This window comes from Crotalus tigris, unplaced genomic scaffold (genome assembly GCF_016545835.1).
Source record: "Crotalus tigris isolate CLP2741 ecotype Arizona unplaced genomic scaffold, ASM1654583v1 scf7180000017754.2947050, whole genome shotgun sequence".
Classification (NCBI taxonomy): domain Eukaryota; kingdom Metazoa; phylum Chordata; class Lepidosauria; order Squamata; family Viperidae; genus Crotalus; species Crotalus tigris.
In genome coordinates this window covers 1,252,568-1,278,211 of record NW_024096616.1, presented here as the reverse complement: position 1 = coordinate 1,278,211, position 25,644 = coordinate 1,252,568, and the positions used below count along the sequence as shown (strand labels likewise).

At 36.7% G+C, this 25,644-nt stretch overlaps 1 protein-coding gene across 4 annotated transcripts; it reads right to left on the bottom strand.

Annotated features, from left to right (window-relative positions):
• Positions 1–702: 702 nt before the first annotated feature.
• Positions 703–24,571, bottom strand: HMGXB3 (HMG-box containing 3). Of its 4 annotated transcripts, none has more exons than XM_039340869.1 (20): positions 24,428–24,571; positions 23,388–23,535; positions 20,666–20,840; positions 19,325–19,891; positions 18,531–18,629; positions 15,147–15,278; positions 13,902–14,317; positions 13,422–13,597; positions 12,896–12,993; positions 12,431–12,529; positions 11,689–11,838; positions 9,518–9,819; positions 8,270–8,397; positions 7,928–8,059; positions 6,753–6,937; positions 6,250–6,469; positions 5,710–5,843; positions 4,990–5,106; positions 3,273–3,482; positions 703–2,455 (listed from the first exon to the last, which is right to left on the bottom strand). In XM_039340869.1, exons 2-20 carry the CDS (start codon positions 23,531–23,533, stop codon positions 1,991–1,993), a joined length of 3,951 nt encoding a protein of 1,316 aa, XP_039196803.1. In that variant the 5' UTR covers positions 23,534–23,535; positions 24,428–24,571; the 3' UTR covers positions 703–1,990. The 4 variants fall into 4 exon arrangements, with proteins under 4 accessions (XP_039196803.1, XP_039196804.1, XP_039196801.1 ...); XM_039340870.1 differs by having other exon boundaries at positions 23,388–23,454; positions 24,428–24,558; XM_039340867.1 differs by having other exon boundaries at positions 23,388–23,548; positions 24,428–24,555.
• Between the last annotated feature and the right edge of the window lie 1,073 nt (positions 24,572–25,644).

Here is a 25,644-nt window from a genome sequence, read left to right as displayed (position 1 = left end):
GCATATATAAAGCATTATTCTATCCTGAATGTTGAAGCACTGGTATTGCCCCCTCTGCTGTCCAAGCAGTAAGAAGGAAAATAATTCAGTACTACAAGAATGGAATGATTAAAAGCTGAAACACTTTAGTTTAGAAACCATTGAAATTAATAATACTATTTCAGATAGACACAATAAAACAAAACTTTAGAGGAAAAGCACATTTAATTTTTTGAATGGGAGAAAAAAAAATAGAAGTATAAACAGCATGCATGGCCTGTGAAGCTAGATCTGCAAATCATTTGTGGAGTGTTATTAACCTGCCATAATAAATGAGATTTGCAAAATCTAATTGAATATTAAAAATAGATACAAATCATTCCTATTCTGTTTTTATCCTTCATAACATCTAAATGAGCTCAGATTATAAAGTTAAGAAAACAAAACATGCATTTATTCTGGCTCTAATTACCCAATCATTAAGTGTTATAACGAAAACAATTTAAATTCAGCACCAATGGATTCTGTAGGGTTTTTTTCCCAAAGGAAATAAAAGATTAATACTGTTTCAACACATAAAATTAATCTTTTCCATGCAAACATTTCATAAAGAAACACTTCCACTACATGGATTGGTAACTCTATTCTTTAACAACCAGAATGAGATTTCTTTCCCCTGTACCTTTCAAACTCCTGAAGCTACAAAATAAGGAAAACTCATTGTCCAAATAGTTTTACTCTCCAACACTGGAAGAGATAATTTATTAAAGTTTACCACTGACTTAAAAACTGTATTTCATAAATTAGCATTTTAAACAGCAAGTGATACGTTTTGCTGTGAACTTTAATAAGTTTCTTTTTTGTTGTTTTTTTACAGCACAATACACACTAGAACTCTTCACAGAAGAGAGCTTTAAATCCATACCACAAATCTGAAGAAAACATAGTGGATAACTTTACCTCAGTCAGGGAAAGTTTCCCCACATTTCAGTGGTAGCAAAAATCTATTTTTTTACTTTGTAGATTTATGGATGGCCAAGAATGAACACAAATCAGTGAACAATGTAGAGCTTACACATCATGGCTCAACACATTACACAGGAAAAACAATATAATTATGACAGTATGAACTCATACAGATCAGATTTATAACACTGGAATAGTGGAGTGTGTAGTGGTTTCCAAATGGCCCTTGAAAGTAAGTTGTTATGTTGCATGCCTAACAATTTTAGCCATAGAAACAATTAGAAAAAAATATCTTATTAGATTGTATTCATGGAACCCAACCATTATTCCACAAATATCTTTAGTAGCATCTGTGGTCACAGGAATAAATCATCAATTAAGTCCATTAACTGGATTATAAAGTAAAGTGCCTGAATATCCCCGCCCACATCCTTTATCCAAAACATATAAACCCCTGAAAAACCTTTGAAATGACCATGCTAGTCAGGGCAATGATACTTCTAGCAGCTTATAACTTAATATGCAAGCCAGTCTAGCTTTCAACCACTAAATAATGTGTGGCTTTGTCAGATTGATGCAAAACAAGCTGAAGAAGCACATAAACTCTCAACCCTCCATTGCCAAGTCAAAGTTCAAGTCTTTTCAGAATAGAAACTTAAAGATCTAGGTTCCAAATGTTCTTCAATCTATGATGGCCACTTCAGAATATTGGAGCAGTCACACGTTTTACGCTGTTTTTTCACTTTTATGCATTTCCAGCAACATGCACACTTAAAAAAAGTGATGTTCTGCAAACATATTTTCTTTCTCTTGTCAGCAATAGAAAATTATTCTGTCTTAGAACAATTATCCTGGGTTGCTTCTAGGTTTACCCAGCCTCTTGAAAAGAGAAATTTGTTCGTCAACAGCAATTTGTCTACAGATCAGAAGCCCAATCAATAGGTCATGACTCTTAGCTTAACATAGTCCTGTGCTGGACTGGAACTTTCTGTGACAAACTGCTTAGCTATTACGTCTGATCAAGGAATGGTCACCTTGCAATATATTAGACAACCCCTTCTTCTTCTTGTATCTCATCTTCATCCATTTCTGTCTTGATCTGGGCAACACCAAGACGATATAGATTGTCCCGGATTACAACCTCACCAGGTTGGCAGCTTTGAACAATTTCATGGATCTGCCTGTTCACAACCTCACGACTGGAGAGGAAATCTATCAAACGATTGTAGAGATAATAGTGGGTTGCACTGTCAAATGCTATAGGGTTTTGGCGAACATTATTGGTTTTGCTGTCGTTGATGGCTGTAATGATAGCACCATAAGGCTCCAATTCCCGGCACAGAGAGAGGGAACGGTGTCGAGCCATTGGATCACCTTGGGTCTTCTGCTCTGTCCCAGTGTGAACTACAAAGCGAGATGCTGACTTAGTGATTGGATGCTCAACAGAATGTTCCTCAGTGGTTGTATCCACATTGTAGTGCCTGTCAAGGAGTTCTGGGCAAGACACATACTGATGGAGGAAAAAAAAGCAGACAAAAGTGATGTATGCGTTACAAAACACTTTGTATTTACAGTCTTCAAAGTTGGCTTAGCAGTAAAAAAAAGTATGATCTCAAGTTCAAAACTGTCTGGCTGAAGGCTTTTTGAATAACCTGTACATTTTCATACCATGCGTACTTCTATAAAATTGGAATAGTAACTGACCATTCCCAAGGAGGATATATTGAGCATCGACCAAGCAGTCAAGAACAAATGATGATATAAATATACATCTTGAATTAAATGATATAATTTTAAAAACTTGGAATTATATTTATATAGCTTTTTTGTAAAGTGCATTGCAAAAGAAAGGGGCAGTGATGCCAGTTTTTTAGATGGAAGAGGGCACTGTAATGATCATCCCTGAAAATATTTCTTTATGTTTAGTGAAAACATATTAGTTTGTCTTTTTCATTCTTATCAACATGTTACATTTTGAGGATCAATACAGATCCATTCCTGGTGTTCAGGAAAGGGGACATGGTTTCTACTCTTTGGCTGATTTAAAAAATGAATTTTAGAGGGAGACAATAGGTAAAATCCTTGCTTACTCCAATACTGTGTTCTAAATAAATGGGAATAAGTACTGTTGAAGGAGCTACATAAATCATCTAATAGTATAACTTTTAGTGAATATCATTTAGAGAATTATTATCAAAGTTAATCTACAGATCTTTATAAGCCATGATTTTGTCAAAGAAGCAGAAAAACTATGCATGGTAACTATTCCAGATAAGTTAAAGTATTGGTAATGATTTTAATCTTCAAAGAAATACATGGCAACTAACCCTTAAAGACTCCATAGGGTCAGAGAAGCAACCCTGGTTTCTTCCCCACATCTGAGCAGTCAAGTCAGGGTAACAGATATCTGCACACAATGCTACGGAAGTGGCCATATCTACGACATAGACTGGTGGCCAGTGACGTGAGGAAGTTAGTAGATCTACATGGTCTCGGGGACTTTCCCCTCTAACAATATATTTTGAACCACACACAACCTGTAAAGAAAAAAGATCAAAAAAGATTATAGAACAACAAAAGAACGGGACAAACTCTCACTCAGTTTCCCAAGGTAATCCTGATAATTTACACCTGTATTCAAACTTTAGAACACCCAATGTAATTTTCATCACACAGAAGCTTATTCCCTTACACTCTGTAAAAAGTATACTAATACAACTTTCAAATAATATTTTTCAAGGCAAGCATCAAATGATAACAAAATACTATTAATATCAAATAGGGATATAATAGAAGAGAAAAGCATCGTATTTGATCCAGTATTACACTAATGTACGGCTAAAACAGAAAATATATGATTCGATAAAATACATTTATATTTTATACTTCTATGATTTTATATATTCAGGTAAAAGGATAGAATGGAAGCAAGGATAGAATGGTAGAATAACAATATAATGAATGCCAGTTTTAAGGTAGATTTTGTTAATTTTCTTTTTCTTTCTCTCCAGATTGTTATTTTGCTTACTTGAAACACTTTGCTTACTTGAAACACTGTTCACTCCTGGAACAACACAATAGTATGTGCCTGTTCCACTAACCTTAAAAGTACATTTTCTACTATAGGAATAATCCATACTCTACCTATTCTGGAATGACATATTAGTAAGAGATGGGCACTAACTAGAAAATGTGTTTTGTTTCAAACACAGATTAAAACAACCCCATTCAACACATTCATTAAAAACATATGAAATTGATTTTGTTTCATTTAACTAAAACTCAAGTGGCTTGCAGAGTTTTTGTTTCTCTCTCTCTCTCTCTCTCTCTCTCTCTCTCTCTCTCTCTCTCTCTCTCTCTTCTTTTTGAGTACAGAAAACACTGGGACCTTGGGAGCAGCAGTTACTATGACTTTGTTTTATATTTGTTTCAATAAGGAAGTGTTGTAGTAGCCCATACTGAATGAAAATTACCTTCCAAATCACAGACAATTCAATTAATTTTTAAGAAAATTGAAAACCTTCAAATAAAACCCCCAAAGCAATGAGAAAACAGATGTGCAATCTTGTAATTTATTTACAAGACAAACAGCAGCTAAACTTAACAACATGCCTTTCAATTATCATCTCTCTCCTACAAGTGTTTACTAATGTTGTGGTTCTTTAAAAAAAACACCATTGACCAATTATTTGTAGGCAACAGCCTTTTCTTTTTCTTGCAGAATTCCTGTTAGTCTCAAACCCAAGCATCACCTACCTACAAAATAAATTATAGCACAATTGTGAACCCACCCATCTATCCCCATTAACTCTAACTTCTGGATATCAAAGTTTTTATAAAAATACCATGACTGTAGGGTAGAATAGCAGTTATGCAGTTGTGATCATTTTTCCATGTTCAAAACTGAACAGTGGGCTTAGCTTCATGCTTTCAACAAAACTTCTAAAATACATAGGTTTGTTTCCACTCTTGGAATATTCACAGTGGCCATTTTCATTATGAACATCCTTACATATTGCTGTCATTTTTTTTTGTCAGCCTTACCTGATGTGGACACACTTTGTAGATTTTCCCTCCTGTTAGGAATGCTGGAGGCTGACTGATTTGTGTCCCATTCTGTACAAAATCATAAAGAGCCAGAAGAGAAAGACAGAGCTGCTCCTAAGAAACAAAGAGAAAAAAACGGGCAACCAAGTTTTTCCAACGCTCTTAGCTTACAAATAGCCAGCGGCCTGCAAAATCAAGGAGGATAGAGACAGACAGGTGGACAACTGCAGTTCATCTAGCAGAAGTGATTAAACAGTGGCCCACAGGTCTTATTTTGCTTCAGAATGCCACAAAAAAAATGGGCATGAAATACACTTCATCATTATTAATCATTTGTGAAATTAAAATCGTTTAATTTTACAGATTTAATAAACATAGAAAGGACTAGTGGCGGCGCAGTGGTTAGAAAGCAGTATTTCAGGTTGACTCTGCCCACAGCCTAGAGTTCAATCCTGATGGGGCTCAAGGTTGGCTCAGCCTTCCATACTTCTAAGGGCAATAAAATGAGGACCCAGATTGTTGGAGCCAATATGCTGACATTGTAAAACTGCTCGAAGAGAGCTGTAAAGTACTATGTGGTGGTATATAAGCCTAAGTGCTATTGCTATAGAAAGAGGGACATTACATTATGCAGACACTTGAAGAAGGAAGGCAAGGAAGTAATGCTTCCTTCAAAAACGAAGCATGGCTATATCCTTGAAGAACATTGTTGATTACCTTGGAGTCCCCGTCCTCCCAAGGAATGCTGCACTGTGTCAAGAAATTTTGCAGTTCTTCCTCACTGTAGGAACCAATCTGTTCCACTTTACAAATTTCATCCTGAATCAGCCTCACTAGAACACTTGCATTACCTGAAAAAGCAAGATACAGTTCTCAGTAATTGCACGCACCCAGGTCAGCATCATTTCCACAGCCTTTAGCCCATGTCTGAAGGCCATATCTATGTCACGTTCATCAGAATTCACAGAAATAAAACCATGTCTAATATAAACCTAGGAAATGCTATTATGAGCATGAAAGTGTTGCTTTAAAAGCTGTCCCTACAGCTTTTCCTAGGAAAAAAAAAGGTAACCATTACATATTTATCTCTGCAGCCATGCATATCTGGGGCTAGCGTGCAATCTAATGTGGCACAAACGTGTAAAAGCACACTCCTTTTCGGCAAAGCATACTGAGTTTTTAATCTTAAGTGCCACTAAGGATACCATCAAAACTACTGCTTAAAAGGGTAAACAAGAAAAGAAATTAGATTGCCACCTGGGATTATATGCGATTCAAGATTCTTCTCCCTTTCTGTGTTGACTACTACCGTGCTCCTCATTAGTGGTGGAAAGAAGGGAGCTATGATGGAGGCATCAAACTTTGTGATAGGTATACTGGAGGGAAAGGCCACTTGCTCTATGACTTCTGTCTCCATGGTTGACCAAAAATCTTCTACATTTACCTCACTAGATGTCAAGAATTCTGGCCAGGTAAACTAGCATTGAAAAAAAGGAGGAAAGAAAAGTATAAATATTTCATTGTTACTGTACACATTAGTTCATCTTTCTCAAGAAAGTTACACTTTTGTTGTTTCTTTCATTGTTGCATGACTTTTTATTTAAAAGGGCGTGTTAATAGAAAACCAAACCATCAATTTTGCTGAAGCAAAAGCCCACCTTTGTACATTCTATAGTAGAAGGATGAAGATGTTTGAACAAAATATGCACATCAACATTAGCAAAAAAGTGCAGCTTTAAAACAATGCATTCCCGGTCTACCTCAATATTCTTTAGTGACAAAACACTTTCCACATTCCTCTGAGCTATTTCAACTTTTGGTGCAATGCCACAGACACCACAGATCATATCATTGTAGTCTCGGACAGTAAGGCACTCAAAGGCCCAGTATCCATTGCACAGCAGTTCCTCAACTTGATTCACCTCTTCAGGACCCAGGTTTCTTTCTGAGGAAGGAAAAAAAAGAACCAATGAGAATAATTTCTATCAAAAAGGCTCATGCAAATCCCTATCTGTAATGACAAACCACCAACATGGAGTTTCAAACTTTTGTTTCAGATAGAATCACAGAAATATTAATTTAACTATAACTTGCTAAGACTCAACACTGTTTACTCATTAGGTCAGGGGTGTCAAACTCGCAACATCATGTGACGTGTCACAACGTATCGCAACTTTTTTTCCATTGCCGGCAATGGGGTGGGAGCGGTTTCAGCATGACGCATCCGGCAATTTGACACTCCTGCATTAGGTGAATTAAAGTTGGGCTGGTTTTTAAAGATGACAAGGATAGTACTGATCACCCACTCAGGTCAGGAACCAATGCTCTAACAATGATCTGACAGCTATACTTGAACCACAGGCAAGTCATACAATTCAGTAACTTTAATATCCCTCTCTTAGAACAGCAGGGAAAAACTGCTTTAAGGAAGGAAGCTTTATATTTCAGTAATTCTCTATTCAAGGTTCGCAGATTATCCTAAGAAATAAAACTTTCATAACATTATATATTCTATTTTTACTGGCCACAAATTATAGCCTGCCACCCCTTTGCACCAAGCAGTCACAGTGTGAAGGTATTCCATCTTAAATTACATCATACCAACCATCTGTCTTAAATACTGACTTTCTCACTTGGTTAAACAATAATTTTTGCAATCTCTCCATTCCACCTTTCCCCAGTTTTATATTTTAAGGCTTGTTCCTTGTTCTTCAAGGTTGAAATATTAAATGAGAGTTAAATCACAACCTCTGGATAATTTTCTAAATATAGAAAGAATAGATTCTTTTCTCAAAATCATTAAACCACCAGCATTTTGGACAGATTGGGTTGGAAAAGCTATCTATATTAAACTTCACTTATAGCAAAACTACTTTATTACAAAGCAATGTCTGAAAGCTGTAGCAAAGGCAGGAAAAAAATGTAATATTAATACCTGTGTGTTCCTGCACAGTTTCCAAAATCTTGCTAATTATCCCTTTAGGATCCTCGCCAAGTTTTATATGGTTTCTTATTGTAAACAGAAGGTCTAGGCTCACTAAAAGCTTGTTACCAATATTAAACAAACCTATAATTGAAAAACAGAACAGCCGTTACTATGGATTTGAAAAAGTTACACAGACCATAAAATAACTTGGATCTCAACTTCCAAGTTAATAAATTAAAAAGGCACCATCCAGCTTCACTAGGGAAATAAAGGAAGGGAATGGACACCCTAAATGTATTCTGCCCCTCAAAGTTTCCAATTTTATAAATGCCTCCATGCTTTTAAACTCACCGGTATAGATATCACTGAAGCTGTGAAGGGCCAAGCACTGCACATTCACACACACTTTGAGCTGGGCGGTGACAACTTGCAGCCGATTAGCTGTTAACAGCCAGCATTCCTGAGGGCCTGCAAGAGAGCTATGGAAACGGAAGAGAAAATTGTATATTGATCCATGAAACACAGAGAAGATGGGTCTTTCTATAATGCTTAACTATGCAGAAGTAAAAGCAAAGCATTTTCAGAATAGCTATCTTACTGATCAGGCAAGCAAGACTATACTGTTAGAACACAGTTCCCTTCAGTCCCACTAAGGTAAAACTAATCTTGATTCTTACATGTATGATTGGGGGGGGGGCAATGCTACAGAACTAGGCCTTTTTTTTTTCATTCCTCAGTTTTAAAAATCTTGGAATTTCCAGGTAGCCCACTCCCGTTCAAACAATAACCATGGCCAACCCTGCTGAGTTTCTGATATCAGCCAAGCCTCCTTAGATACAGCTATCTGCTAAGCCTCGACTAAACATAGTTAAATAACCTTCTTGAGTTTCCTCCTGGCAATCTAAACTGGTAATGATTGATTCAAGGTACAAGACCTAGGGCCTCAGATTAATATTATTTATCTGAAAGGTTAGGGTTACAACACAAGAATTCCAGTAAGTACTCCACTTTCAAATAAGATACCCATATATAGTTGTCTTGAGGATAATATAGCCCTTGTCTATTTCCTCGTGCTTTTTTAACTTTTAAGGAGGGAAATTTGTCTCTTTTGCTACCTGTTTTGATCAGCTTTAAAAAAAAAACCCAAACACTTATCCGGCTAATGCAACTGAAGAGCGAAATTGCAAAATAGCAGACATAATCAGATACTACAATTATCTTCTATTCCTTTCTGAAGAAAAGTGAGCTGTACCTCACAGATGTAATGTCTGTTCAGATTATATTTCTGAATCTCGATTAACAAAATTAGACTACCCAGGTAATTTTCTCAAGCTACAGGATAAAAAAAAAAAGATTTAATCAGGTCCTGGGATAAGGACATGTGGAAAAGAGCAAATAAACGTCATAGCCTATTCTTGATGGGTATGGACAAGTAGTTCTTCTGATAGTTTCATTTCATTTCAGTCATTAATGTGACAAAAATACAAATGCAACATCTTTTATAAGCCCCCTTTTCTAAGTTTGACTGTGGAGAATTTTCAAAAGGAAATGCAACATGGTAAGATTAAGAAAAGTGACAGTAATTGCAATTTCACTTACTTTGGCCCTCCTTTGAATAAAGGGCTGTTACAGAGAAGGCATTGGGAAGAAGGAAACTCATAATAGTTTGACCAGGAAGTCTGCTCAATGGTAACCGTTTCTTCGTTCATGTTAGACAGGATGAGCCGGGAGCTATTGAGTTCGTGAATCAGTGCAAAAACATCCGAGAGTTCAGATTCATTCTCTGGGATCTGAATTACTTTGCGCAGAAGTTGCAGAGTGGACTGGCGTTGAATCTCTTTTTGGGACTGAATTAGAGGCTCACTGGTATTCAGTACATGTGCAGGGCTAGAGGTGACTTCCTACAAAAACATATTACCTTGATTATCTGTTAAGCCACTTGTTGATCTTACTGCTGGCAGGGTAATTTCTGTTATCTTGCTGATGTTTAGAGAAAACCGCTAATGGATACAAAATACCATCAAGCCACTGGCAGTGAGTGCAAAAGAGGATACCGGACTAACAGAAACCATTCATCACAATTAAATTTTACTTTCTTTAGATGGAAGAGTTAGTGAACTAGATATCTTGCGCTGTATGCTTGATAAAGTGAAGGAGGTTATTATTTCACTATACTATGGCTATATCAAGGAAAACGAATTAAAAAGTATATTAAGAAAAATAAGGATTTCAATCCAGTTGCTGGAAAATCAGAACGTCCTACAACCCCACTGCTATTGAATTCCACTGTTAGCCCAACGGAAAAAGGCTTCAAAAACTGAACTGCTTCAGTAGACTGGCTTAAAACACTCAATACTAGAAAATTTCAGCAATGATCTGTATTTGGTCACAGATTTATGAACTTATGTACGTAAAAATCAAAATGAGTCACTGGAAACGTTTTAATAAAAGAGGTGTGAGGTAAGACAAGTTCAAAAGTGAAATAGCTCACATACAAGTCTAAATTCTAAATACAGGTAGTCCTTGACTTGCAATAATTCGTTTAGGGTCAGTTCAACGCTATAACAGCACTGAAAAAAGTGACTTATGACTATTTTTCACACTTCTGACCATTGCAGCATCCCCAGGGTCAAATGATCAAAAATCCAGACGCTTAGCAACTGACTCATATTTATGACGGTTGCAGTGTCCCGTGGTCATGTGATCACCTTTTGTGATCTTTTGACAAGCAAAGTCATTGGGGAAGCTTCTCTTAACAAGTGTGCTACTAATTCAACAACCAGAGATTCATTTAATAACTATGGCAAGAAAAGTCACAAAATGGGGCAAAACTCACTTAACAAATATCTTACTTACCAACAGAAATTTTGGGCTCAATTGGGGTTGTAAGTCAAGGACTACCTTTCGTTGTTCACAATGATTCCTATAAGTAATAAACTGCAAATTTCCATTCAATTTGTGTATGGGGATGGAGGCAGAAATATCTCCATTAAATTAGCAACCTCTCAGCATTATCAGTCTGATTCTTTCTCTCAATTACTATTTTAAGAGGATGAAATTCAAAACCAACAAAAGTGACATATCATCAAGTCACATGGACACATGGACACAATTAGTCTGAGAAATGTATTTCACATCTCTAGCCATAAACTATATATGTCATCACAGAAGCTGTTAAAAATGAAGAAAAAAAGGGATGGGGAAATTTCAGGACAAAAACGTCAGATCAACTTGCCTTGCGTAGTTTCACACACTGCATCCCTATCTTTACAGCTGCAATTTGGCACTAAATTACAATATTGTAGCTGGACTAAGGGAAGAAAGGCCATGGTGTTGTCATAAGAACTAATAACTGAACAAGAATAGGAAATATTATTTTCCTCAGAAAATCAATGCAGACTCTCACATTTTGAAAATATGTTAAGGACTACTCCTTCCCTGCCTGCAAATTAATGCATCCATGAGCTAACAATTCTGACTGACCAATGAAAGATTGGTTATCAACACAGGATCTTTCCCTTGATAGTCCTGCTACATCTCTAAATGCAACAGAAGGTCAGGAGAAAATATCCTGTTTCTTTCCCTCACCCTCTTTAGCACCAGTGAAAGGGGAAGACAAGCTCTTGCCTACAACAAAGTCAAACCTTGTGGTGAGGCAGAGATTTGCTTTGTCTCTAGGCCTATCCTACACGGATTTATTCAGAGATAAGGCCTATGGATTTCAAGATTACAGACTCACTTGAAGGAAGCTTAAAGGAACCGTAACTCACCACAGATTTTGCTCCTTTCTCAGTTCTGTCTTTGACAAGGTTGTAGCCACAACGGGGACAGACTCTTGGCTTGTGACGATTAGTGTACACATAAGTGCAGGAAGGGTTCTTGCATTTCCCTCTACCACGTGAGGTTGCCAATCCCAAATCCTATATAGAAAGCTCAAATGTTTTATCTTATTTTAACTGTACTACGTTTTCCAGAATATATTTTCAAATATCAGCAGTACAAAACTATGGAATTGGTTGCTATGCTGTAAATCAGCGAAAACTATTTATCTGAAAAGTAATTAGCCAGGAGGTGCTCATGCAAACAAATCTGAATTATTAATAATGGTATAGAGAAGTATTAACATTTCATCAAAATGCCAAGAAAAAAACATATTTATTATGGATTAATATCAAGTCAGATAACAATTTCCATTTCACTGTATTATTATGAGACGTAGGCAGGTAAGAAAAATGCATCAAACTGACTTTCTTTGCAAGAGGACTAGTGAATGGTGAATTAGATTGTTACACTTCCTTTTTTTCTTGCTTCACACCTTTAATTCCTTTGGTTTACTATTTCTTATTCTCTTTCAGGCCTTTCCATAAATTAGTCTAAACAGAAAGAGTGTGGTGGGTATGTGTACAGCGCATACCAACATCTAGGATAACAGCACACAATCCCCAAGTTCATTTATTAGATAGTATTTAGGTACTGCAATCTTACAGATTTCCAATTGCCAATTATTCTTACCAAGGTTACAGTGCAGCTATATTTATATGAAGGGAATACATCTGGCTTGACCTCCACCACTTTGACCTGAGATGTTGAGCTGTTTGGGCTGCAGTGAAGCTTTAGGCAAGAGAACAAGAAGGCAAGACAAAAACATGAAGTGAGATATACTGTGATGTTTTCTGACAAAAGAACCCACATCGTTATAGTCAAAGTTCACAATTCTTCATGCTACATTACTTGGCTCCACTCAAAACTGCTAAATCCCAGGATGTGTGGAATTTCACCCAACTAGGTCAAGATTCCATGAAGCATGGAGGATTCAATTCAGCCCTCCCCTATTTGGTAATGAACAGAAGTACCTGCTGTATAAATTCTCCGAACTGGTTCAAAATGCTTTCCATTAGAAGACTGAATTCAAACTAGTCTATTAATTAGTAAACTGAAGAACAGAAAAGGAAGCATTTTGACAAAATCTAAACTTACCTTCTGATCTTCAGCACTGGATGCTTGAACAGGATTCTGACCCAGCTGCTTCAGAGTATTTGGCTTTAATCCTGAGATTCTTATTGGGGAATTGTCTTCTTGGAAAAACATGTAAATGAAAATTTTAACATGGGTAAGCAACATATTGAATTACATCAAGTTTTACAATAAGTGCTCCAAGGAAGATGGAATATGGCGAGTCATCTCTAAATCCCATCTGATTTTCTGCTGTCTTCCAACACCAAATGAAAACTTTTTTTTTCTTGGTTCAGGCATTTAGACACAAATTTTGAACTTTAAATTAACTAATATTTTTATACAATTCGACTGTATTTTTTTTTATTTTTATGACTTTTCTTTTATGACTTGATTTGTGTAATTTCAGAGGTGCATATTCAGTGATGAAGGAGTTTTAAAATAACTTTCTGAGACTAAATCTAAATTACATCTAAGCTTACACCCATCAGATATAATGAACCACAGCCTATAATTCAGAAACTGTAGCATAAATTGGACTTATATTTACCACTGTTTCTAAATGACTGTCTGCAAGAGATCTGCTCTTGGTTAGTTTCTCTTGCCAATCTAACTGGGGCAGGCAAAATGGCCCTCATGGGTCTTGCAGCAGCCAGCAAGGACGTCTTGGGTTTTGCTTTGCTCTTCTGCTCCAGACCCTTAGGTGCAGCACCAACTGCATCACCGCTGAAAAGGAAAGACATGTAAGTAAGAATCCCACAGGAAACCCCTGCCGTAACAATCACAACTTGCTTAAAGGACAAAGGCAAAGTTGCTCGACTCTTACTCTACTTCGTTAGGGGTCGAAGGGAAACATCAAAAATGTAGCTCGTTTTAACTCCTGGGTATAAATTCAGAACTAAAATTTTCTCTGAAAAGATCTTGGAGCACACCGAATAAAATATCGGTTTATTTTAATCCAAGTTACGAGTTGCACTCTAACGCCAAGTTAACCTGTACCACATTTTTGGTCCACGTGGAGTTGGCTTACCCTGTTGCGTTTTTCACAGCAGAAGTTGGGTGTGAAATAGGACTGGGAGCATTTGCTGTCTCGGATGAATCATTTTCTCTCTCCTTCTGTTCTAAGGGTGGCTCTATCCGTGCAAGGCTCTCTTGAAGCTGAATAATGGTAGTGGCACCTCCTGGCTCTTCTGACTGTACATTGTTTGCAAGAATATGAGCCTCAGAGATGATCACTTCTTCCCACTCAGCCTCCTGCATTTGCCCCTCAACCGGGGATGCATTGAGAAGCTGGGTAACTGCTTCCGAACTTTCTAACACAGATTGAGCAGGATTATCTTGAACCAATGCCTGTCCAAAAGTTAATGGTAGTTGACTCTTTTTCAGGCCCAAAGTTTTTATTGGCAGCCCAGAACCTGGTTCAGATTTGCCTTTTAGAGGTTTCTCCTGCAAAACAAAACAAAACAAAAAACAACCCCACTCTCCAAGTTAGTATTACTTACATTTAAGTATATAAGGATGCTCAGCTGAAGAATTCTGGAGTTGAAATCCACAAAGTTACCAAAAATGAAAAAACAAAACAAAACTGGGCCACATCAACAATAGTGCATTGAAAACATCAAACTCAAACTCTTCAGAACTCTTAATATTACGACAAATTAAAACAATTCACTCTTCACAATTTTTAATCAAGAAGCTAGCAAAATAAAAAACAAGTACCGTAGATATGATAATACTTTCAAAGCTACTCTAACATCTCAATTTAGCATTAAATATGTAATATCTGAATCTCCTACAGATACATGGCACCCTGTTAAAAAAATAACTTTATCTTCTGAGAAAAAGACAGAACTTTAAATTTTAAGAAGCAAACAATGACAAACAGGATTTTATCTATTGCTATGACTTTGATTTTAATTTGTATTAATTGTAATCGTTTTGTAAATTATCAGAGTGAAATACAAAACTTTGAATAAAAAATCAAATCCATGTTCATAACCCATTTAAATACCCAAATAATAAGCTGTATTTTTAAAATAAAGCTAAATTTCAAAATAATAATAGTTCAGTTAAGGTAGAAGACATCCATTTTTCCCTTGGAAATTAGCTATATTAGCAATTAAATTTTCAATGGTACTCGTCACCGTAAGCATCTTAAAAAAAATTACTTGTACAAATAATCATTTTGTAACACAAACATTTTACAGACCCAATCCCAAAACAAACAAAAGTCCCTCAATGCAATGTTATATTTTTAAAATTAATTTCACCATACCTTAGGGATCCATTTCCCTCCCAGAAAGTTTCCACACATGGGGCATTTTGGGGGCTTATGTCTGGTAACGTAAGTAAAGGCACAGCCAGGATTGGTGCAATTTCCATGCCCCCGACGAGTGTAAGTAGTTGTCTGAAGTGAAAGGATATAATTACTTTACAAAATTAAATGGCATAATAAGGCACAAGAAGCTTTGCTCCAATAGGGCAGAATATATGTAACTTTGTTTCTACCTCAAATGTCATTATGGGTTATTGCTCAAGACAAATATTATATGATCTAGATTCTAGGATGATCTCATATTTAAGTATTGTATTGTTCCTTAGATATAGCAGGAATTAGAATCTTATTCAAGATTTGGGAGCAGAATAAACAAATACTTCAGACAGCTGCTTTTATTACCTCATATTAATTATACTTGTATTATGCTGACTGGTTTTCATTATGCATATTGTATTTCCAGTTGTATTATGTTTCTTGTGTTTTCAGATGGTTGCATAATTTTTGGACAGAATCTAAAATCAGATGGATTATTCCACTTTTATTTTTTTATAAATACAAATAAGGAATATTTAACTCGAAATATTAAGTCAGCAACTATAATGTAAGTCGAAATTATTTTATTCATGAGAAAGGGAGACAGTATACTTGCTCTGCATGTAAAGCAGTCAAATGCAATGACGTGATTATTGTTGAGCCCCAAGGGGAAAAACAGGTTACATTGCATCAGCTATAGAAATCACATTTATTATGGAGGGTGACGGGTTTATGTTTAATATCTGAATAGCCAAACTCAATAACAACTTTTTCTTCCTTTTCTAAGGTTTGTACCAGTTTTTAATTAGAACAAATTATGGATCAGAAAGAAACTCTTATTAATTGCCCATTTTGATTTATACTTATCATACAGGGTTCGTTTTTAATTATTGTGACTTTATTTCATTTTTATATTGGTTTAAAGTATCAGAATGATATAAGATCACCTTTGTATGCAATACTACAATAACTGAGTGTTAAGAATCTTACTCAAATTAAGCTAGCTTGTAATTTTTTAATTTCTATTTCCTTTTTCTTATATTTTTAAATATGTTAAAATAAAAAAGTAAGAATTTTAGTTGATTATAAATCACTTTAATTTTTTTCTAGATATGTCTTGATTCAGGTTGATTCAAGTCATTCAACAAAATGTTCTTTTGTTTTTGTAGTGCTTTAATTATTTCTTAAAAAGTAAACTCATGTTATTCTATAATTTACAGTAACTATTAACAAATCTAGATCTTATCTGGTTCCAGGAAATAGCCTTGCTTTAAAGACAAAGTTGCAATGATGAATGATTAGGATAAAAATGATGAACCACTTTTATCCTACCCAGCACTGCCAAAAAAATTAGCCAATACTACTAGATAGCAGGAAGGATCTAGGAACAAACAGCAAAGAAAAGTAAAACATTTCTGAGAAAATTTAACTGTATCCTTTGATTGATATATTGCTTCTTTCTAGTTTGCTTCTCCCTGCCAGATTCTATATTAACCAAAGTGAATTCTTTACAAATAAAGCACTTAAGAAATATAATACTAGGCAAAAATATGGACTTCTTTTATGAGTTCACCACAGTTTTTTACTGCATTATGAGTTGGAAAATAATCCTAAATGTTACTTGGAGTAGGGGAAAAAGCACTCACCATTCTAAAGATTGGATGACAAAACTGACTACAGCTAAGGAAAGAAAGCTACCTTTACCAGGAGCCTGAGATGCTTCATATATAGACTATAACAGTGGTGGCGAACTATGGCACGGGTGCCAGAGGCAGCACTCACAGCCCTCTCTGTGGGCACGTGCGCCATCGCCCCAGTCCTAGGCCTTCAGATGGGTTTTACAAAACCTTTTCGCTTTAGGCCTCCGCCACCGTGTACAAAAAAAAAAAAAAAAGTTCAATGAATCAGTCCATTTCAACTTCTCACAGGAAAAAAAAGATCTTGCACCCGATGATGCATAAGTGGGTTTTGGGTTGCAGTTTGGGCACTCGGTCTCTAAAAGGTTCGCCATCACTGGACTATAAAGTCACCTTGCTTCCAGATGACAAAATATAGCCTGACTCTTTAGTAGCAAAATCAGTAAAAGTCATGGATAATTTTGCAGTCCTTTTGGAGTATAACATTAATTAGTGTAAATCAGAAATTATGTTTTTGGAGGCAATCAAAATATCAGTCATTTTTTTCTTGGCAGTTCTTTCTTGGCAGTCATTTTTCCTGGCAGCAATAACTTACCTGGATTGCAAGTAACTAGACAGATGCCTCAAATGATCAAACTGAATTACAGCATCAGAAATATCAACAACATGGATTGATGAACTATAGTGCCATCAAAATAAACATCTGAAGTAAAATAACTTAAAAATGAACACACACACACACACACACGACCATATATAATCATATGACATTCCTCTCTATAGTCATGTTTTTCCAGGTTCATTTTTAGTTTCAAATCCAATTTGCAATAAAGAGATGTATGATATAATTCTGAACATTTATGTATCAAAGAATAGGACTGTTGTATTTAATAGGGAGAATGGAGTGAAGGTTTGCAAGTTTGCAAGTGGTACAACACTAAAGCTAATAGACGTAAGCTGGCATAGCCAAGACATCCACTCCTCAGTCCCAAACCATTTTCATTTTATCATCCATTCACCATTTCATGTATGTAATTAAATATCATTATTATGTTCAGGACTAAAATTTCCATTCTTTATGTTTAGGACTAAAATTTCCATTCTTTTTTCCTGCAGAAGCTCATGGGAGTTAAAATCCAAAATAACTGGACCAAACTATATTGCCTACCCCTTCATTAACACAGTACAGATTATGCATTTGAAATGCTTTTGCATTTTATTTGTGAATGTTTCTAGTATGAGTGGAAATGGAATTCTTATTTATTGATTGAACCACATCTCTCCTCAGAAACCTTTAAAACATAAAGCAAGCTGTTCATTTAAACTGTTTAAAATATGGCTTTATATAAAATGAGATATAGCACCAAAGGATACAGTCCACTAGGTTTGTCTGGTCTGTCAGCTCCTCGGGTAGAAGGAACAGGAGAAAAACAACGCAGGAGGCAGTCTTGCTTAACCTATATTAAGCATTCAGGGAATACACAGTTCCATATAAATTCAAATGTGCTCCTCTTTGTAAAGTTTGGTTTCAAACTCCAAGTTTTCAGAACGTATACATAGGAAAGTTTGAGACCATAGAAAAAGGCTTCTAGAATAGTGTTCAATTTACCCTAGACATATTCAATGATATATTAAATACATTATGATTCAGTTACTGAATAATATGCATTTCTAAGAGACCTTATTGGAAATATGCATTTCTTTTACTGACCAGTTTGATTGATGCTGGATTTTCCAAAACAGAATGGGCTGTCAGAGGCAGCATAATGAACTGTGCAGTAGGGGTTGCAGAATTACTTTCTTGTCTATCCTAGAAATAGAAGAAAGATAAAAGTAAGGAAACTGCTTGTTTTCTACACTGTAGTCAATTTTAAAATTCTGAGGACACTTTGTAGCAAAACAGCATAGAACAGTGATGGCGAACCTTTTAGAGACTGTGTGCCCAAACTGCAACCCAAAACCCACTTATGCATTGTCGAGTGCTGGGTGGGTGTGGCCCATTCTGTGGGCATGGCCCATTGGGTGGGCATGGCCAATTGAGTGGGCATGGCCCATTGGGTGGGCGTGGCTGCGTTGGTAACGACAGACTGGGTGGAACTAAAAAGTTCAATCAATCAATTCCAACTTTGCAAGATCTTTTTTTTCCCTGTGAGAAGTTGAAATTGACTAATTGAACCTTTTTTTTTTTCCACACGGCGTGGAGGCCTAAAGCAAAAGTTTTATAAAACCCAGCTGAACGCCTAGGACTGGGGCGACGGCATACGTGCCCACAGAGAGGGCTCTGAGTGCCGCCTCTGGCACTGTGCCATAGATTCGCCACCACTGGCATAGAACAAGTGGTTCATTAAGATCTCAAATGCAACCCTTTCGATTTCTGAGCACTAATTAGTCAACAATCCTATGTACTGTATGGCATCATTGAAAATGTACTACTGGCATCATTTAGGCATTTATTTGCCGCTAAATATGACCTGGATTAGATTTAAGAGGAAGCATTTTACTTACTCTTCTAGTCACCACGGTTACCACAGAAAGGCCATGCGAAGACTGTGGCTGTGCCACAGTCATGCTCCCATTTGGTGCTTCTGAGGTGTTAACCAAAGTTTCTTCAATAACCACACTGGTTGCTTGACAGGGATACCCATCACCTGCTTCTAAAGGGGCCTCCTCATCCAGGAAGATATCGCCAGCCACTTTAGGTGCAGTAGGCCTGACATAATGAGACAAGATCTCTGATGCTACAACTTCTTCTATTGTATCTGCTTGAACAAATGAGGTGGGATCTTCCGATACTCCTTCAATGGCAATGCACTGCTCAGAAATGCCAATTTGGCTGGAGTCCACTGAGAGTATGTTCTGCACAGTACTATGGGAAACACTTGTGACATTAGTAGCAGCTGTTTGTCCTTCCAATGCTGTTTGGCCCTCGGTCACGTGAAGTTCAACGTGTGGCTTATTCCTTTCGTCCTGCAGACTTCCTTTAGGAATAATTATGTAATCAGAACGAGGAAGGATTTTACGAAAACCTGGGATATCTGGAACTACAGCAGTCAGGGAAGACAACTTTGAGTTCTATGAAAAAAGACAGAATATGGAGTCATCAGCGTGGCAGTATTTCAGTGGTTTCCTTGCCAGTTTTCTAAGGCAAAAAACTCCCTATTCTAAGCAAATTTTTCATCTCACCCTCTCACCTTCTCTAATTTTAACTACATTTATCTGACCTTCTGTGAGGAAGACCCCTCATTTTATTGTGATTGCCACCTTTTATCGTTTTAAAAAAAATATTGTAATTTCTTTGTTGTGAGCTGCCCAGTGATATCAAGAGTCAGGCGGCATATATATTTCAATAAAAATTACATTTACTGTTATTGACACTTTAAGCTATGAAGCTGATGGAATTCCTGAGATAGATTAGTCATCTCATACATAGTATTCTTCCAGCATTTGTTTTGCTATCTGGTGAAACTTCCTATAGAGAAGTTTTTGCCAAAATCAATTTTCAATAACTATTGAATTCAAAATAAAAAATATTGTTATGAGTTTACTGTTTGCTATTAATAAGCTGTTTGACACTGTAATCAATACTGAGGAATACTAGTGTCCAATATTGCAGGTATTTAGATTTCTATGAACTTGGTATTTTCCATATAGAAATATCTCCTAGGACTACAAATCTATAATAGAAATTCATGGAAATGTAATTATCCTTCTGAGTATGTCTAAGAATAGCATTCTATTTGTTTTTGAACTTTCAATACATGTAGTATATACAATATGCATGTACACAGAGACATGCACACAAAAAACCAGCAGACTTTCAAGTATAATTATAAACAAATTAATTACCGGGTCTAGACCTTCTTTTTCTAACTTAGCCTTCTCCAAATAATAACTTTTCTCAGCTACACTAAGTAGCCTCCAACTCTCACTGATCTTCTTGTTAATTGCAGACTGAGGAAGGTGTGGGAGCTCCTGTTGAACTTTCAGGTATATATCATAATAATACAGAAGATATGCAGATCTGAAAAACAAGCAAAATACTTCTCTAGTTTCCTCTCAAATTATAACGCAAGCAAATTTGTATCCATCTATTCCTGGTCTGCATTTTCACATGAATTTTCAATAAACAATGATAACAACTTTTTAACAGAATTATACAAAGACTAGGACTACAAGCTTTGTTCAATGAACATCCCAAACCTATTTGTGCAAGCAAATTCTAAAGAACCATATTTCCTTGCAAGACCTATTGATCTGAGAAAGTCTTATTTTTAGCTTGTTGGTACATCTTCTTTTCCACTCCAAAGAATCACAATATGGCATGAAATAAATTGAAATTGACACAAGTAAATGGCATGTATCATTGTTGAGTCCATAGTCTGTGGAACAGACATTTTGCTTTTAATATGTTCTTGTAAACAATCAAACAAATGACAATAGCTTTTTTGTTATCTAGAATGAAAAGCATGCAAGGGGAATTCTTTTCAGGATACTATTGAAAGCAATAAGAATGAGAAACTTTTAAGCAGAATTTCTTGAAAAAGAATGGTGACTTTAGAAACACCCACTTCATCCAAATTCTTCTCTCCTAGTTCTTGATGAGTTCTTGAACACAAACACAAATTGTTCCTCCAATTACATGAAAAAAGTTTCTAGAGCATTCTTAGGCATTTCTCATTCTAAAGAAAATGGTCAGCTGGCCTAAATTATTTTATTATGATTCACTATGTGTTTAATCCTCCCTTTGTTAATAAGCAATTACTTTGAAATAGCAATTTTTAGAGCACCTTTAGACAATTGCATGCAAGCCAGGTCCATAGAGACTGTGCTTTTGTAATATAACAGTCCGAAACAAAGCAGTCCATTATTTTGCTATAGAGCCAACCCTGTCATTTGACAAAGTGTAGTGGCTGCTTCAGACAGTTGATCTGGCGAATTATAAAAACAGAAGAGTTTTAGATATTTAATGTACTATTACTGCAGTTTTACTAAAGAGGCAATAGGATTTATTTCTCATAATGTATACCCTGACCTGTTTCTAGTCAAGTAACAAACAGGTGCTATTCAATTAATGTGTCTGTCGTTACTGGATGGTTTCCAGATACTTTGCAGTAGTTTTTCCTACTCTTGAAAATGGCCATGCTTTGTGAACTGGTTTGAATGGAAACTCTGTCAGAACCCCATCTACATCATCCTGAGAACTGTCATCCTGCTGGAAAGCAGGATAGAAAGCTATACAAATTTAGAGTGCAAGATGGAAAAAAAAAACTTTATAAAAATATTAAGCTATATTGTTTACTTCACCCTAGCTCTTTTTAAGATTAGATCAGGCATTTCACAAAAAATACAGAAATATCTACAGCAGCGGTTCTCAACCTTTTTATACGGCGGCCCCCGGTCACACGGATGCGCCGTGCATACGTGGGAGCGCCCATGCGTGCCCCATGCGCGGCAGCGCCCCATGGGCAGTGCGCATGTGCGACGGCGCCCCGTGCACATCGCACATGCGTGGCGCGCCCCCATGCACAGCGTGCATGTGTGGCAGCGCCATGCACAGCGCGCATGTGCGGCAGCGCCCCCATGCACAGCGCGCATGTGCGGCAGCGCCCCCATGCACAGCGCGCATGCGCGGCTGCGCCCCCTGAGGGGGAAAAATGGCGGATCGCATTGTTTGGCGACCCCCGTAAAATGGTCGTTCGACCCCAAATGGGGTCGCGACCCATAGGTTGAGAACCGCTGATCTACAGTATATAAAGTCATAGACAGTCAATTAGGTGTAGTAGTTAAAGGTACTGAGAAACCATGACTTCTAATTCTGTCTTAAGCATGAAGTTAGCTGCGTACATTTAGGCCAGTCACTCACTCTCAGCCATAAGAGAAAGGCAATGACAAAACAATTCCAAAAAATGTTGCCAAGGAATCTGCAAGGATTTGTCCATGTTGTTGGTGGACAAGATAGGCAGTATATAAATCCAATAAATAAATAAAAATAAACAAAGGTTCAAACATATATACATATCTTCATAAGAACAAAGATACATAAATTATACATATATATTTTTATAAGAATTTCTTTCAAAAAGTTACTTAAGCAAAAACTATAATCACAATTTTGAAGTGGAATGCTAAAGCCTCAAGTATTTAAATGCAACACTAAAGCTATTAAGTAATTGAAAGCATGACCAAATTACTAATTTTAAAAAAAATGAAACTCGTCAAAGAAACTCATTATTGCCAAGTAAGAGTATAAGACTACTCACTTCTCAGTTATGGAGCTATACCTCAACATTTTAACATTTTGAACAGAGTATCATTTATGAAATTTATCTGCCGCCCAAATTATTTCCAACAACTCTGGGCGTATCTAACAAATTGATCATAATTTCACAACACTATCTATTAATTCTGTAATGTCATTAGCTACAGAGCAGGTTGATTTTTGCCAAGTACGCATATGTGTGAAAATATCCATTTCTTTATTATCGCAGATTTTAAAATATTTAAGACAAAATAAGAAATGGCAATTCCTAAAAACTGATTCAACTGATTACTCAGAAAAATCACTCACCTGGGCTTTTTAGTTTTTTCCCCTTGATCTCCAGGACTTCTATATTTCTTCTTCTTTTTAGATGGCACTGGGGATGAATAAGTGTATGTGCTTTCTATCTCTTCCATGACTACAGTTACTTCACCGCCATCATATGGAGCATCCATTGCTAGACAGAAACTCTAGGATATTATATTCTCCAAATCATTATATGTCATAAATCCCAAACAATGAATCTTTTACCTTTGGCAGAAAGATCCAGTACATTTTAATACTGCTAGAATTTGAAGCACTGATTTCAAAAGCAGTACAGAACTATAATATGTAATTATGTATAAAATATAGTATTTTTCTGCAATTTTCTAGCTTAGAAGTCACTAAATGTATGAAATATGTTTCTTGCAGCTGAATTTCAAAACAAACTTTAAAATCATAGTATGATTTTTAGCATACATACTTCTAAAGACTTTTCATTAATATTCCTCTATTCTAGTTTCTTTTTATTCTATTCCTTTAGGATCACAATGGCTGCTTTGTCCCAAAGGTGTGTTTTTTTTTTCCTCAAAAGGCAACTGGACTTTGTTTTTCCAGTTGCTTTTTGAAAAAAAAGCATCTTTGGGACAACCTGGGTGAGTGAGAATCTCCATATAGGCAGTGGCTGTTTTGAAAAAAATAAGTGAAGGACAACGAAAAAGAAAACAGTAAACGCCCTGAAACACAAATTATGGAGATGGTTCAAAGATAAAAGGATACTCAAGCTGTCATAAGAAGCAAGTCTAGAATTTAGGCATCATGGAATAAAGGGATTGCGTTGCTATTTGGATCGATAACTTGGGACAGGAGAATTTACGTCCTGGAAACACATTAGCTTTTAAACGTGCCTGAAGCCTTTTGTGCTGCGTTTTTTCCGCCGCAATATACCTCTCTCCGTGACATCTTCGCCTTCTCCCCACAGCAGAATTTCGGAAGTGCTACCAACCTACTTGCTCTCCCTTTTCTATAAGCGCAACTAAGAAACCAGAGGAAAAGGACTTTTATGGATGACACGTCCCGGGACTTACTTGAAAGCGCGGCAAGAGCAGGTCATACTCTGGAAGAAAAGGCCGCCTCTGCCCGAGCATGCCGAGGAACCAGGCCAGGCGACTCCACGCCTCGCAAAGAAGCTGTAACAGCCGGCGAGGAGAAACAGCTGAAGACTTACACCTTGCCGGGAATGGTCAGAATGATTGTTAAACAAGGCACTGTACCGGAAGCTTTACCTCGACAACTCCTTCCTGTGCTATAGGTCATCCGGTCTATAAACGTTCGATGGATGGAATCTCTAGTCTAGACTGAGAGAGAGGGATCGCGTAGCAAGGCATAGAGTTTCGATGGTCGATGGAGAGGCAATAAAAGCTTATCTAGGAAGAAAATATGATAGAGTTCTATTGCATCTTCAGGGAGGAGGTGTGTTATTCCGCTGCCGAAAGAATTTTGTGGCATCCTTTTAAAAAAAAAAATCGAATAAGTGTATTTTGGCATATGGTCATGCTAATATCATTTGGGGGAGGAGGGGCAGAAAAAAGACGTCATAGGGAAATAGTAGGAAATGCAGACGGTGGCATTGAAGCCATTTACGGAGCTATTGTTTGGAGACCCAGATGTTTCTGCATAATGGAGCTGATAAGCTTCCTTTTGGGGTGAGGAGGGCGTTGGAGTGTTATGCAGCCCTACGTAGGAGAAAGATAAATGCTTTTAGATTGCAATAAGATCCTGGTTTTGAATACCTGCTTTTACGTGGACGATTGTTGTATTTTTACAGAAGCAAGAGAAATAATTACTCCAAGATTAGTTACACAACAGATTAAACTACAAACTAACCAATTACCTTTGAGTTTAGGTGTGAACCAAGCCACTGTGGTTAGTTTATTATTACTATTACATTTCCTTATTCATTCATTTAGTGACTGTTCAAAGTTACAACTGCACTTTAAAAAATGATTTATGACAGGTCTTTGCACGACTGTTGCAACATCCCCAGGTTCATGTGATCATAATTCAGATGCTTGACAACCATCGTGTATTTATAACATTTGCTGTATCCTTTGGTCACATGACTGCCATTTGCAACCTTCCCAGCCAGCTTCTGACAAACAAGCTCAATGGGGGAGCTGGCAAGAGATTGCAAATCATATTCATGTGATGTCTTGCTTAACAACCACAACCCGTTGTAAGTTGAACTGATCATGCAATATTGTGCTTAGTGACAGAGTTGCTGGTCCCAATTAAAGTCATTAAG